Consider the following 13728-nt stretch of genomic DNA (forward strand, 5'->3'; position numbering starts at 1 on the left):
ACGGAGTGTGGTATATACATGGAGAATCACAGAGGTGAACCCCCAATCGAGTTAGCACTGAAGCTTCCAAACACAATGAGCACATGTCAGCCACCTGGTCAGCCACCCTAAAACATTCTCCCCACCAGCAGACATAAATTCAGACTACACAGATATCTTCAACAGTGTAACCGATTCCCTGCCACTGTGAGAAGCTAGAAAATTCATCACAAGTGATAGGAAACAACTTCCATCTGAACCTTCTCAAATTTATTCTCAAGGTCACATATACAGCGTCATTAACGTTAGAGCCCACCACTGAACCTCCCCAACTGGGAACATAATGACAGATGTACTGGGTGCCCATGGAGGAGAACCACGGCAACCCCCTATTCCAGGACAAATAGACGCCATCGCTGTGAACCAAACTAAGGTCAAGCACTTGGTGCAGGCTCAGAGCAGTGACACCAAGTTACAATATGTATGGGAGGGAATGATCCCCACCTCGAACAGCAAGTGGGAGGACGAGTTAAGTACTAAGGACAGACTTGTTCTAAAAGATGGAGGCTATGTGACTCCAGTTCAGGACTGAAGTCAAGTGATTTATTGATGCCACAATGTCCAAGGTCATCAAGAGACAGAAGCCACAATTGACAGAATTGAGGAGTTGTGTTGTTGGCAAGAAATGGGTAAAGACATAAACCATTATGTTGAGTATTGTGTCATCTGTGCCCTAAACAAATCAGACAAATAAACCAGACAAGGAGGTAAGGCATTCTAGACCCAATAGTGGATCATGGACTGAACTCTAAATAGATAAGGTTGTCCCCTACTACCTTGTAATGGGGAATATAAGTATATCCTGGTTACTGCGGAAATTTTACCAAGTGGGGAGAGGCATTACCCATTTCACTCAATGAGGTCTTCCCACAATATCAATTCAAACCAGGAAACCCACTTCATAGCCTAGGTAATGCAGATGGTGATGAATATATTTAGCATTAACTAAATGTTCCACATCACCTACCATCCTCAATCCAGTGAGAATGTAGAGAGGATGAATCACACCCTCAAAGGGACACTGCGAAAGGTTGTCATCCAACAAAACAACTTAACCTAGAATGTATTTTTGCCCTCAGTCCTCATGCTCAGAAGGAACTCACCCTCCAGTTCAACTGGATTTAACCCCTCCACATTCTATGACCAGATTCCCCATGATAAGTGTCAAACCCTTAGCAGGGCTGGACTTGACAGAGCCCAAAGTCGAAGTCCTCTGCCACAGGACAATTGTGAAAATTCTATTAGAAATGTATAGGTTGTACACAGAGGAGAGGGGATCATAATGGTGAAAAGGGAAAAGCAGAGCAAGGTGTACTATGATCAGAAGTTAAAAATCACACAACACCAGGTTATAGTCCAACAGGTTTATTTGCAAGTGCGAGATTTCAGTGCACTGCTCTTTCGTCAGGTAACTAGTGGGGCAGCAACATAAGACACAGAAATTATAGCATAAGATCATAGTGTCATGTAACTGATACAATATATTGAACAAACCTAGATTGCTGGTAAGTCTTTCATCTTTTAGAATAGATTACAGGTTTCAATTCATTAATACGTAAATCCCAGAACTTCTTTCAAATCACATTCCTGAGATAACTTAAGGTTTTATTTAAAAAAAAGTGACATCTCAGCTCAGACAAATCATTAAAGGTGTGAGATTTGAGGCTATATGTATTCCAACCTTGAGTCAAACTGGTTCTATTACCAAAGTAGGAGTTTATAAAATGTCAAATGGATTGACTGCCTGCATTGACTGTCTGCAGCCTGTCTGTGTTTTGAGCAAAATAGAATATAATATTCTGCAAATACAATTCTGCAAATGTCAATTCACCCCATAGACGTATATGTGTCTGTGTGTGCATGTAAGCTACAGAGAGGCAGTGGGAGCGGGGGGAGGGAAGGGGGTGGAGAGAGAGGGAGAGCGAGCAAGTGTGTGTCAGTGTCTGTGTTTGAGTGAGTGCAAGTGTGAGTGTATGTGTACGTGTGTGAGTGTGCTGGAGTATAAGCCTATGAGAGGGTGTGCGTGGGTGAGTGTGTGGGGGTGTATGTGAGTGTGTCTGAGCAAGAGTGTGCTTATGAGAGAGGGTCCAAATTCCTGATCCCAATCCAGGACCAGCCTCAGTTACTGATCTAGGTCAGGATCCTGGATCAGCCCTGAGGACTCAACCTCAGGAACTGAAACACAGCTGGCCCCTTCAATTTCAGCCAGAAGAAGAAAGGCTTCAGTGCACAGCAACCCTGAAGTGAAAGGGATTGTTACAATCAGTCCACCCAAGAAAGTATCCTATCCGGCACCATAGTCCAGAGACAGAGACAAGCACTTTATGACGACAGTCATACCAATGCTCCCACTGCAATGTGATGGAAGAGCAAGTTCCTAGCAGCCAGAGCATTCCCACCAAGGCAGGGGACTAATTCTCTCTCACCTCAACCCTGGTACTTTGCTAATCCATCCTGGTCATAGAAGAACATTGTCATAAATGTCTGCTACCACTGTAGCCTGAATCTGCCAGTCCATGCTGGTCATAGAGGGTTACAGCACCATGCAGTATGATAGAGAGCCATCATCATCATTTTCATCTTTTGGGCCATCTTCATCTTTCTGCCATTTGTTGTCAATTCATCTTTGTCTTATTCAAATTAAAGGTCATTTTGGCCGTTTTTTTATCTTGCCATCCTAAATTTTAATCATTGGCACTTCTGACAGTGTCTATGCACTGACCCACTTTCAATCCCCCATTTTCAATTCACTGAGGTCAGGCCTGAAGTGAAGCTTGACACAGACCATTGACTAACAAAACGGGAACTGGGAGAATTCAATAAAAGCAAATTTTGGGAGGATTTTTGCTGATGTTGGCCATGACCAGACAGTTAGAAAAAAACTTCCACAGATGGTGAAGGGTGGGGAGGGATCGAAACTTGGTCAAATATGATGTAATAGCAGATGCCACCTTGATCCCCTCTCTAGGATGATGACATAGAGCCTGTAGGTCTAGCTCATCAGCTGGATTGACAGGATACAATTGGTGGAAGCACTTACTGTACAAGAGTAGACGTATCCTGGCTAGATGTGGTTTGCCCCACCTAAGGCAGGCGAATGCCCCACCTAAGGCAGTGTTGTGGGTCCATTCCAACAAAGCTGAGATGTTTGGGGATAGCAACCAGCTGGATGTGTACAGGAAGTCAAATGGGAGCTCAGATAATCGCTACGTGAGCACAGGCACCATGGGTAACGGATGGGGCTTTTCCAAAGACGGATGTAGAGTAATGGGCTGTTTGGCTACCAGCTCAGAGGAAAGGCTAGAAATACCAAATCAAACTGGGTATAGGTCATTGAGGTGGAAACTGTTGGCATTACCCAAGAAAGAGTATGGTTAAAATACACAGGACTCTTCTTTACGCTAGATAGGATCATAGGTATTAATCTAGATAACCATCAGCAGACAAAATAAGTACTTTTCAGGCAAATGTTGTGCTAAATTGGACTGTAGATATCCAAAGCCTAAACACTGATATGACTAGGGAAGTGTATGGGGGAAGGAGAATACTGCACCACAATTTCTCTAAAATACTACCATTACAAGGCCTTCATGTGTAACATCCAGAACACTACCTTTTGTATTCGACCACAGACACCAGCCAAGGTACATCAAATTGAATTCACACACAACCACAGGAGAAGTGAGGTTTTTGTCAACGTCAGTGACAAACTCAGACAAACTTGAGGGAACTATTGGGAGAAGTATAACATTGACATTGAACTCTTACCAGAAAAGATTACAGCAAGTCCGGATACAATTGGCAAATGCTCAGAAAGATTTTGCTACTGTTATTCAACAGACACAGCAAGTTCAGAAGACTATCAGGGAAATCAAAGCGACTAAGTGGGGGGTTGTGACTAATGGGACTGGAGCTCTACTGAGTAGATATACCCCTGGGGAGATGTTCTATCACATCTAACTGGGTAAATTATCCTGCTTACTTTGATTGGCAGTTAAATTTGGCCATTGGATGAAGAAATTCATCCAGAAATGAACTGTGGATTCTATGCTGCTACAGTGGGAGCCAAGAAATTAATACATTCAGACTGCATCACGAAAGGACGATATAAATTGTTGTAGTGTGAATTTTATTCTATCGAATGCTGCTAATTGTGAAAGAGACTTGAGGGTGAGCCAGTGTATGTAAATAGTGGCTAAATCTCGATTTATGTGTTTAGTCTGTACATAGTACTACTAAGCTTATTGACTTATGCAAATAGTTTGGGTATAGGACATTGTTCTCCAATAACAATATGGGCAACTCAGATACTGAGAAAGTTAGGCTATCTATCTGCAATTTGAGACATGCCTCCATGAGAGCGCAGTCTCTGAGCCTGTGATCTAATTTTCACTAGATCAACGGGAGAGACTGTGGTCAAGTGACTATAGGAATTCGACATTGACCCATAGCCAGAGAAATCAGGACTGACTGAAACTTGGCCAAACTAAACTAAACTGCTTTTCGCAATGGAGATCAGTGGAAACTAAAATCAATGGGTCAAAGGGAAGCAATTATGATCAGCCTGAGGGTTCTGTATTGGATAAGTATCAATCAGATATTCTGGCATCTTGATTGACTTCGTACACACACTTTAGACCATAAGACCATAAGACATGGGAGCAGAATTAAGCTGGTCAGCCCATCGAATCTGCTGCACCAGTCAACCATAGCTGATAAGTTTCTCAACACCTTTCTCCCACTTTCTTCCCATAACCCTTGATACTCAAGAACCTATCTATCTCAGTTTTAAATATGCTCAATGACCTAGCCTTCTGTGGCAATGAATTCCATAGATTCACCACTCTCTGGCTGAAAAGGTTTTTCCTTATCTCCATTCAAAAAGGTTTTTGCTTTACTCTAGCCCTCGAGTCTTAGTCTCCCCTACCAATAGAAACATCTTCCCAATGTCTAGTCTGCCCAGGCCATTCAGCATTCTGTAAGTTTCAATTAGATCTCCCCGCATCCTTCTAAACCCCATCAAGTACTGTGCCAGAGTCCTCAAACATACTTCATACTTTAAGATTTTAATTCCTGGGACCATTCTCGTGAACTTCCTCTGAACCTGCTGCAGGACCAATACATCCTTCCTAAGATATGGGACCCAAAGCTGTGCACAATACTCTAAATGTGATCTGAGCAGAGCTTTATAGAGCTTCAGAAGCACATCCCTGCTTTATATTTATGTCCTCTCAAAATAAATGCCAGCATTACATTTGCCTTCATAACTACTGACTCAACCTGCAAGTTTGAGCCAGAAGTTGAGAGATTCCTGGACTAAGTCTCAAGTCTCTTTGCACTTCAGACTTCTGAATTTTCTCCCCATTTAAAAACATAATTCATGCTTCTATTCTTACCAAAGTGCATAACCTTACACTTTCCCACGTTGTACTCCATCTGCCACTTCTTTGCCCAATCTCCTAACATGTCAAAATCCTTCTGCTGCCTCCCCACCTCCTCAATGCTTCCTGTCCCTCTACCTATCTTTGTACTGTCTGCAAACTTAGCCAGAATGCCCTCAGTTCCTTCATCTTGATCATTAATGTGTAAAGTGAAAAGTTGTGGTCCCAACACTGAGCCTTGCACAACACCACTTGTCACCGGCTGCCACCCTGAGAAGGATCCTTTTATTCCCACTCTCTGCTTTCTGCTATACGGTCAAACTTCTATCCATGCTAGCACCTTGCCTCTAACACCTTGGGCCCTTATTTTACTCAGCCGCCTCCTGTGCAACACTTTGTCAAAGGCCTTTTCAAAGTCCAGGTAGATAATATCCAATGGCTATTCTTGGTCTAACCTGCTTGTTAACTGCTCAAAGAATTCTCGCAGATGTGTCAGGCATGACCTTCCTTGATGAAACCATACTGACTTTTATCACACACTTTCAAGTATTCAGAAATCTCATCCTTCACAATGGATTCCAAAATCTTACCGACGACTGAGGCTAATTTTTGTAATTTTTCTGTAATTTCTGTAATTTTTCATCTTTTGCCTTACTTCCTTTTTAAGGGGTATCATGACGATGAAGTTAACGATCCGCATCCATGAACAGCAACTAGCCACGAAACGACACAACCAGCTATCCTTAGTAGCCACACACTCAGATGACAAGCAACATGAGTTCGACTGGGACAACACTACTATTATAGGACAAGCCAAACAGAGAACAGCCAGGGAATTCCTAGAGGCATGGCCCTCATCCACAGATTCAATCAATAAGCACATCGACCTGGACCCAATATACCGGCCACTGCAGCGGACAGCTGGAACTGACAACTGGAAGCAGCAGATACAAATCACTATAAATGCCGAAGGAAAGATCACAGAAGCGCTTCACAGGAGGCTCCCAAGCACTGAGGATGTCACCTAGACAGGGGACGAAACGTCTGCGACACAAATTCCCAGCTCGGCGAACAGAACCACAACAACGCTTAAAAGTGGATAAATCTCAAGGACCTGATCAGGTGTACCAGAGAACTCTTTGGGAAGCTAGGGAAGTGATTGCTAGGCCCCTTGCTGAGATAGGTAAAAATGATGACTGCACATGCTGGAAACCCGAGTCTGAATTAAAGTGATGCTGGAAAAGCACAGCAGTTCAGGCATCATCCAAGGAGCAGAAAAATCGACGTTTCGGGCAAAAGCCCTTCATCAGGAATAAAGGCAGGAAGCCTCCAGGGTTGAGAGATAAATGAGAGGGGATTGGGCATGGGGTTGGGGAGAAAGTACCATAGAGTACAATAGGTGAATGTGGGTGGGGATGGAGGTGATCGGTCAGAGAGGAGGGTGGGGGAAGGTAGCAAAGAGTACAATGGGTGAATAGGGGTGGGGATGAAGGTGATAGGTCAGAGAGGAGGGTGGGGGAAGGTAGCAAAGAGTACAATGGGTGAATGGAGGTGGGGATGAAGGTGATAGGTCAGAGAGGAGGGTGGAGTGGATAGGTGGAAAGGAAGATAGGCAGGTAGGACAGGTCATGGGGGTGGTGCTGAGTTGGGAGGTTGGAACTGGGGTAAGGTGTGGGGAGGGGAAATGAGGAAACTGGTGAAGTCCACATTGATGCCCTGGGGTTGAAGTGTTCTGAGGCGGAAGATGAGGCGTTCTTCCTCCAGGCATTGGGTGGTGAGGAAGCGTAGGTGGAGGAGGCCCAGGACCTGCATTTCCTCGGCAGAGTGGGAGGGGGAGTTGAATATTTGTTCCATCTATAGTAACAGGTGAGGTGCTGGAAGACTGGAGGTAGGCTAATATGGTGGCAGTATTTCAGAAGGCAGAAAGCAAATGTCAGGGGTCTATAGACCGGTGGGCCCGATGTCAGTGGTGGGCAAGTTGTTGGAGGGAATCCTAAGGGACAGGATTTACATGCATTTGAAAAGGCAAAAACTGATTAGGGACAGTCAACATTGCTTTGTGCGTGGGAAATCATGTCTCATTTACCTGATTGAGCTTTTTGAAGAAGTAACAAAGTGGATTGATGAGGGCAGAGCATGAATGTGATCTATATAGATTTCGGTAAGGTGTTAGACAAGGTTCCTCATGGGTAGATTGTTGGCAAGGCCAGATCCCATGGAATACAGGGAGGACTAGCTATTTGGATAAAGAACTGACTCAAAGGTAAAAGACAGACGGTGGTGGTGAAAGGTTGCTTTTCAGACTGGAGGCCTATAATCATTGGTTTGTCACAAGGATTGGTGCTGGGTCCACTGCTTTTCATCCCTTATTTGGATATGAGCGTAGGAGATATAGATAGAAAGTTTGCAGATGACACCAAAATTGGAGGTGTAATGGACAACAAAGAAGGTTACCTCAGAGTACAGCAGGATCTTGATCCAATTGACCTATGAACAGAAGAAGTTTAGATCATAGAATCCCAACAGTGTGGAAAACAGGTGACAATGACTCTCCAAAGAGTACCCATTACACTAACCTATTATTCTACATTTACCCCTGACTACTGCACCTAACCTACACATCCTTAAACACTATGGGCAATTTAACATGGCCAATTCACCTAACCTGCTCAACTCTGGATTGTAGGAGGAAACCAGAGCACCCAGATGAAACCTGTGCTGACATGGGGAGAACGTGCAAACTCCACACAGACAGTTGGCCCGAGACGGGAATCAAACCTGGGTTTCTGGCGCTGTGTGGCAGCAGTGCTAACCATTGAGCCACTATTCCACCACATTAATCTAGATAAATAGGAGGTGGTGTATTTTGGAAAGGCAAATCAGTGCAGAATTTGTACACTTATTGGTAAGGTCCTGGGACCATTGCTGAATAAAGAGACATTGGACTTCAGGTTTATAGTTTCTTGAAAGTGAAGTGGCAAGTCGACAGGATAGTGAAGAATGCATTTGGTATGCTTGCCTTTATTGATTAGAGCATTGAGAATAGGAGTTGGGAGGTTATCTTGCGGCTGTTGGTTAGGCAACTATTGCAATACTGCAATTCTGGTCTCCCTCCTATAGAAGGATGTTGTGAAGCTTGAAAGGGTTCAGAAAAGATTTACAAGGATGTTGCCAGGGTTGGAGGGTTTGAGTTACAGGGGGAGACTGAATAGACTGGGGCTATTTTCCCTCGAGCATTGGAGGCTGAGGGGTGACCTTATAGAGGTTTATAAAATCATGCGAGGCATGGAGAAGGTAATAGACAAGGTATTTTTACTGAGGTTGGCGAGTGCAAAAGTAGAAGGCATAGGTTTAAAGTGAGAAGAGAAAGATTTAAGAGATGTAAGGGGCAACGTTTTCACGCAGAGAGTGGTACATGTGTGGAATGAGCTGCCAGAGAAAGTGATGGAGGCTGGTACAATTACAATGTTTAAAAGGTATCTGGATGGGTACATGAAAAGGAAGGGTTTAGAGGGATATGGGCCAAATGCTGGCAAATGGGACCATATTAATTTGGGGTGGTTTGCTTCCATGCAGTATATCTCTATGACACTATAACAGGGATATAAACATACACCTGACAGCAACCCCCTCAGTAAAGACTCACCGTGAAGATTTGCAGAAAGACTCGTGGCCGAAGATTGTGCATCAATCCAAGAAAACCATGGACAAGATCTATCCTGACCTGTAAGACCCTCCTTTGTGGAAAAGAGCCAGCTCAACAATGGAAAGGAAGGGGTTTGTAATGGCCCGGCACAAACCATTGCAGTTAATATCTTTTCTCAGGTGGACACTGCCAAATAGAGTCTAAATATTGTGGGAATTTGGGAAATGCACATATGGTGATTTTAATAAGGAATATTTTGTTTATTAAAATCAAGTTGAACTGCAAGCTGAATTTTGTGTCACTTTGTCCACCTCACTGATAAGAGAGGTTGGATAAAGTGTCTTTAATACATAAACTGGTCCAAGTCTCCAAAGCATGGAAAACACTGTCCAAAATCTTCTGAACCTCTTCCCTAGATTCAAACTGATAAACAATAAATTGGGTATTTGATGAACTGATATTCATTTCCTTCTCTTCCAGAACCTTGCTTCATTTCTCCAGATGCCTGCTCGTCCTGAAGAAGGGTTACACTGAAACGTTGACTTCTCCACCTCCTTATGCTGCCTGGCCTGCTGTGTTCTTCCAGCCTGTCACTTGTCTCCTTGGCTTCCAGCATCTGCATTTTTTTTTGTTTCTAACCACGTTTTCATAAGCCCCAACCACATAGCAAAGTGTGTCATCTGCCAGCATCCTTGACAATAGCACTTCCGGTCTCGCTTGAGCAGTTGGAACACACACAATCTGGAAGGATCCCAGTGCTGATCCTTAGTACTATCCAACATTACTATTGATAAAATAATAAATTAGTTGTCATTTGGTAGCCCTATGAATGTCTCCTTTTGCCATTATATATAACATAAATACAAATTTTACTTTAAAATTGTACACCGAATTGACAACATGAAAGGGTTATGCATATTTGAGTTATGTATTGTCACATTCAATACGTTTCTTACTAATTATGTATTGCTGGCTCTGTACTTCTTCAGAATGAAAGTCACTGTGCTATAGTTTAGATCAAAGATCAATTTCAACATTGACGGAAGAACTGTTTGCGGTGGATTCCACAATCTAAATGTGGGTGATATTGTAATCTGGAGAATAGAGTATTTATCCTTTAAAATAAAAAAAAAGCTTAACAACAATTATACTGGCTTAAAGGATTTTAACGGAAGACTGACAACAAGGTGTTCTGGCATTCTTCCTCGTACTTTGAAATTCAGATTTTAGTTACACACATTAAATGCTGCTTTAGTTTTGACTTAAACGATTTCAAAAGTCAATTTGACAATAATAAATAAATCTTAGCCCATAAAAGCAAACTAAATTAGGAAGTAATTCTGAATGTCTCCTTAATCTTTAAAAATCCAAAGGAATATCTAAGACCGTAACATGCACTCATCTCCTACCATTTCTTTTCAGTCTGTTGTGATGGATTTGAATATTACTGTCTTCTGTTAAAGAAGGATCTTCTGCCTAAATTGAAGTACATTGATGTTATTTGGTTGCACAGTTCTGTCTAAAAAATCTACAGATACACAACATTCACTCAAAATTTTTTAAAAACTCACAAAGCATAGCTTTTTCATAAAAGATGCAAAAACTACTATGCTCCCACCAAAGTGCCAAAAATTAGAATGCAGGTGCAACAAGCAATCAGCAAGACTAACGGCGTGTGATTTTTCATTTGTCTTTCTTGGGATGTGGAAATCACTGGCAGGAGCAGTGTTATCCATCCCCAGTCGTCGAACTGAATGGCTTGCTGGGCCATTTCAGAAGATTGTTACGAGTCACCCATATTGCATTGGAACTGGAGTCAGCCAGGGGCCAGACCAAGGGCGGGACTTCCTTCACTAAAGGAGATTAATGAATCAGAATGGGTTTTACAGCAGTCAATGATTGGTAGATTTGATGAGACTGTATCTGCAGCACTGTCCAATTTGATTCATATATGCAGGGAAATATATATTTACATTCAGAGGTGCAGGGAATATTCACAAGATTAATCCTTGGGTTGTCGTATGATGATGGGCTATATTTATTCTCTAGTGACGAGTAAAGTAGGAGGCATTTTTATCGAAAAGACAATATACTGAAGGGGTTTGATCAGGTAGACACTGAGAGATTATTTAAGCTATCAGAACATTTAGATCATGGTGGCATAATCTCATGCTATGAAGCCAATCATTCAGGACTGAGATGAAAAAGAAATTTACTTTACTCAATGGTTTATGAATCTTTGGAATTCCATCCCCCAGAAAGTTGGGGAGTCATCATTGCTAAATCCCATTAAAACTAGGATAGATTGATGTTTAGGCTCTCGAATAATCAAAGGATAGATTGAATAGGTGAAGCCTGAGATCAGCCATGATTGTGCTGACTAGCAGAGCAGACTCATTGAGCTATATGTTCAACTCCTGCTCTCATCTCTTGTGTTCTTTGTTCTTTCAGATATCTGATGAAAATTTAAAATTGAAGCTGTGAAACAGTTGTTAGCACCATCACTATGGAGGGGAATCTGTCTCTATAGCACTAGTTTGGCAACAGCTGCAGCATTTTTAGTATCTGTGATTCATTTATTGGGCCATACAGAGGAGTCTTAAGTTACTGAAGCTGGTTGTTTTTTTCTCATTAGCACAATGATAGTACCATGTAACACAGTGTGGAGATGGGACTTTGTTTCTTCAAGGGCAGTGGTCACTCATTCAAATATTAATGTGTGACTGGCAGATTGGTGAAGATGAGGTGAAGTATCTTTTTCTCCCTTGTTGGTCTTTTCCTATCTGCTTGAGTCTGGTAGTGCCTTCAATTGGAATCCACAAGCTCACTAAGTACTTGGGCCACATTTCTTTATGGATATTGAAATGCCTCACTCAGAGCACATTCTGGTTCCTGTCACCCTTAGTGCCTTCTCCACGTGCTGTTAATCCTGGAGGAATACTGATCCATCAGTCAAGCGGAGTCAGCCAGAGGTCAGCACGAGATTTCCTTATCCATGTTTAACCTGATATTGTGAAACTTGATTGGGTCCAGAATCAATGTTGAGGCCTCCAATCATGACTGTGCACTGTGCCAATGCCTCTGTTGATGATGTTAAAAATCACAGAACACCAGCATATAGTCCAACAGGTTTATTTGGAAGTACTAGCTTTTGCAGTGTTGCTCCTTCATGAGGTAGCTGTGGAGCAGGATCAAAAGATCTGCTGATGATGGTATTGTCTGCTAGACTGTCCATACTGTTAGGCGCATTAGTCAGAGGGAAATGGGTCGGGGTGGGTTACTCTTTGGAGGGTCAGTGTGGACTGGTTGGGCTGAAGGGCCTGTTTCTACACTGTAGGAAATCTATATCTAATCTAATCTAAATCTAATTGTGTATAAGGTATGATTGTATGGGTGCATCACACTGTATCATATTGTGTAGATTGTCTCCCAGTTTTAGCCCTAGCCCCATATTTGGGAACAAGGACTTTGCACGGTTGACGGGCTTGAGTTTGCCATTGTCATCTCTAATGCCAGGTCATTCTTCCATTTCCTTTCCTTCACTGAGATGTCTGGAGTCATATGTAGGCCAGGGAAAATAAGCATAGCAGTTTTATATTCTTAAATGACATTTATGAACAAGTTAATCGATAAGTGATGTGCCATGGTGGAATTCAAACTCAAGCCCCTAGAAATTTAGCTGGTTTCTGGATTACAAGTCCAGTGACAATACCAGTGTGCCCTCACCTCCCCTGTTATGAAGTATATATTACAGCAACTAACAGGTGAGTGAGAGTGTGTGTGTGTGTGTGTGTGCGTGTGCGCACGCACAGCTTGCAAACTCATTGCAGTCTCACAGGTGAACAAAGTCACAACCTTCTGTATAAATGGCACAATCTTTAAAGGTACATTCTCCTAAAGGCAAGGTTTACATACTATACACTCTGTCCTAGATTAGGGGAGGCAATGGCCTAGTGGTATTATCGCTAGAGTGTTAATCCAGAGACCCAGGTAATATTCTAGCGACCCGGCTTTGAACCCCCACCCCATGGCAGATGATTGAATTTGAATTCAATAAAGTTCTGGATTTAAGAGTTTATTGATGACCATGAATCGATCCTTGTTGATTATCAGTAAATGCTCATCTGGTTTACTAATGTCCTTCACGGAAGGAAATCCGCCTTCCTTACCTGGTCGGTCCTACATGTGACTCCAGACTCACAGAAATGTGGTTGACTCTCAACTGCTCTCTGGGCAATTAGGGCTGAGCAATAAATGCTGGTCCAGCCAGTGATGCCCATATCTCATGAATAACTAAAAGAAGAAGTTACTCACCAGAAGAGGAGGATTTGAACTGCGTAGCTGACCAAATTCAGCTTGTGCACGATGACAAACTAGCAACAGAAACAGCCAGTATAATACAACCTTGTGTCGAGACATTATTCTGGGTGTCTAAAATCACAAAAATATTGAGATGAATGCAAAAAGCAATGAAAACACATCATTATGAAACCACTATATAGTTGCCAAAGCAGAATACAATAGAGATTGGAAATCTGAAGCAAAAGCAGCAAATTCTTGACATGTCCTCCACTGTACAGAGAACAAGACAAACATTTCAGGTCAGCAGAAACTGTTCTGAAATAACATATTTTCTATTTTATCGATTGTTGTATATAATCA

At 42.5% G+C, this 13728-nt stretch overlaps 1 protein-coding gene across 1 annotated transcript in view; it reads right to left on the reverse strand.

Moving 5' to 3' along the window:
* Positions 1 to 13728, reverse strand: part of LOC140454235 (adhesion G-protein coupled receptor F1-like) — an 84569-nt gene that overhangs the window by 51264 nt on the left and 19577 nt on the right. The window contains exons 2-3 of the mRNA XM_072549045.1: positions 13381 to 13497; positions 10476 to 10542 (exon numbers count right to left, since the gene is read on the reverse strand). Of these exons, the coding sequence (XP_072405146.1) occupies positions 10476 to 10542; positions 13381 to 13497 (184 nt within the window). The remainder of the gene's footprint in view (positions 1 to 10475; positions 10543 to 13380; positions 13498 to 13728) is intronic.

Source organism: Chiloscyllium punctatum, chromosome 3, assembly GCF_047496795.1.
Source record: "Chiloscyllium punctatum isolate Juve2018m chromosome 3, sChiPun1.3, whole genome shotgun sequence".
Lineage (NCBI taxonomy): Eukaryota > Metazoa > Chordata > Chondrichthyes > Orectolobiformes > Hemiscylliidae > Chiloscyllium > Chiloscyllium punctatum.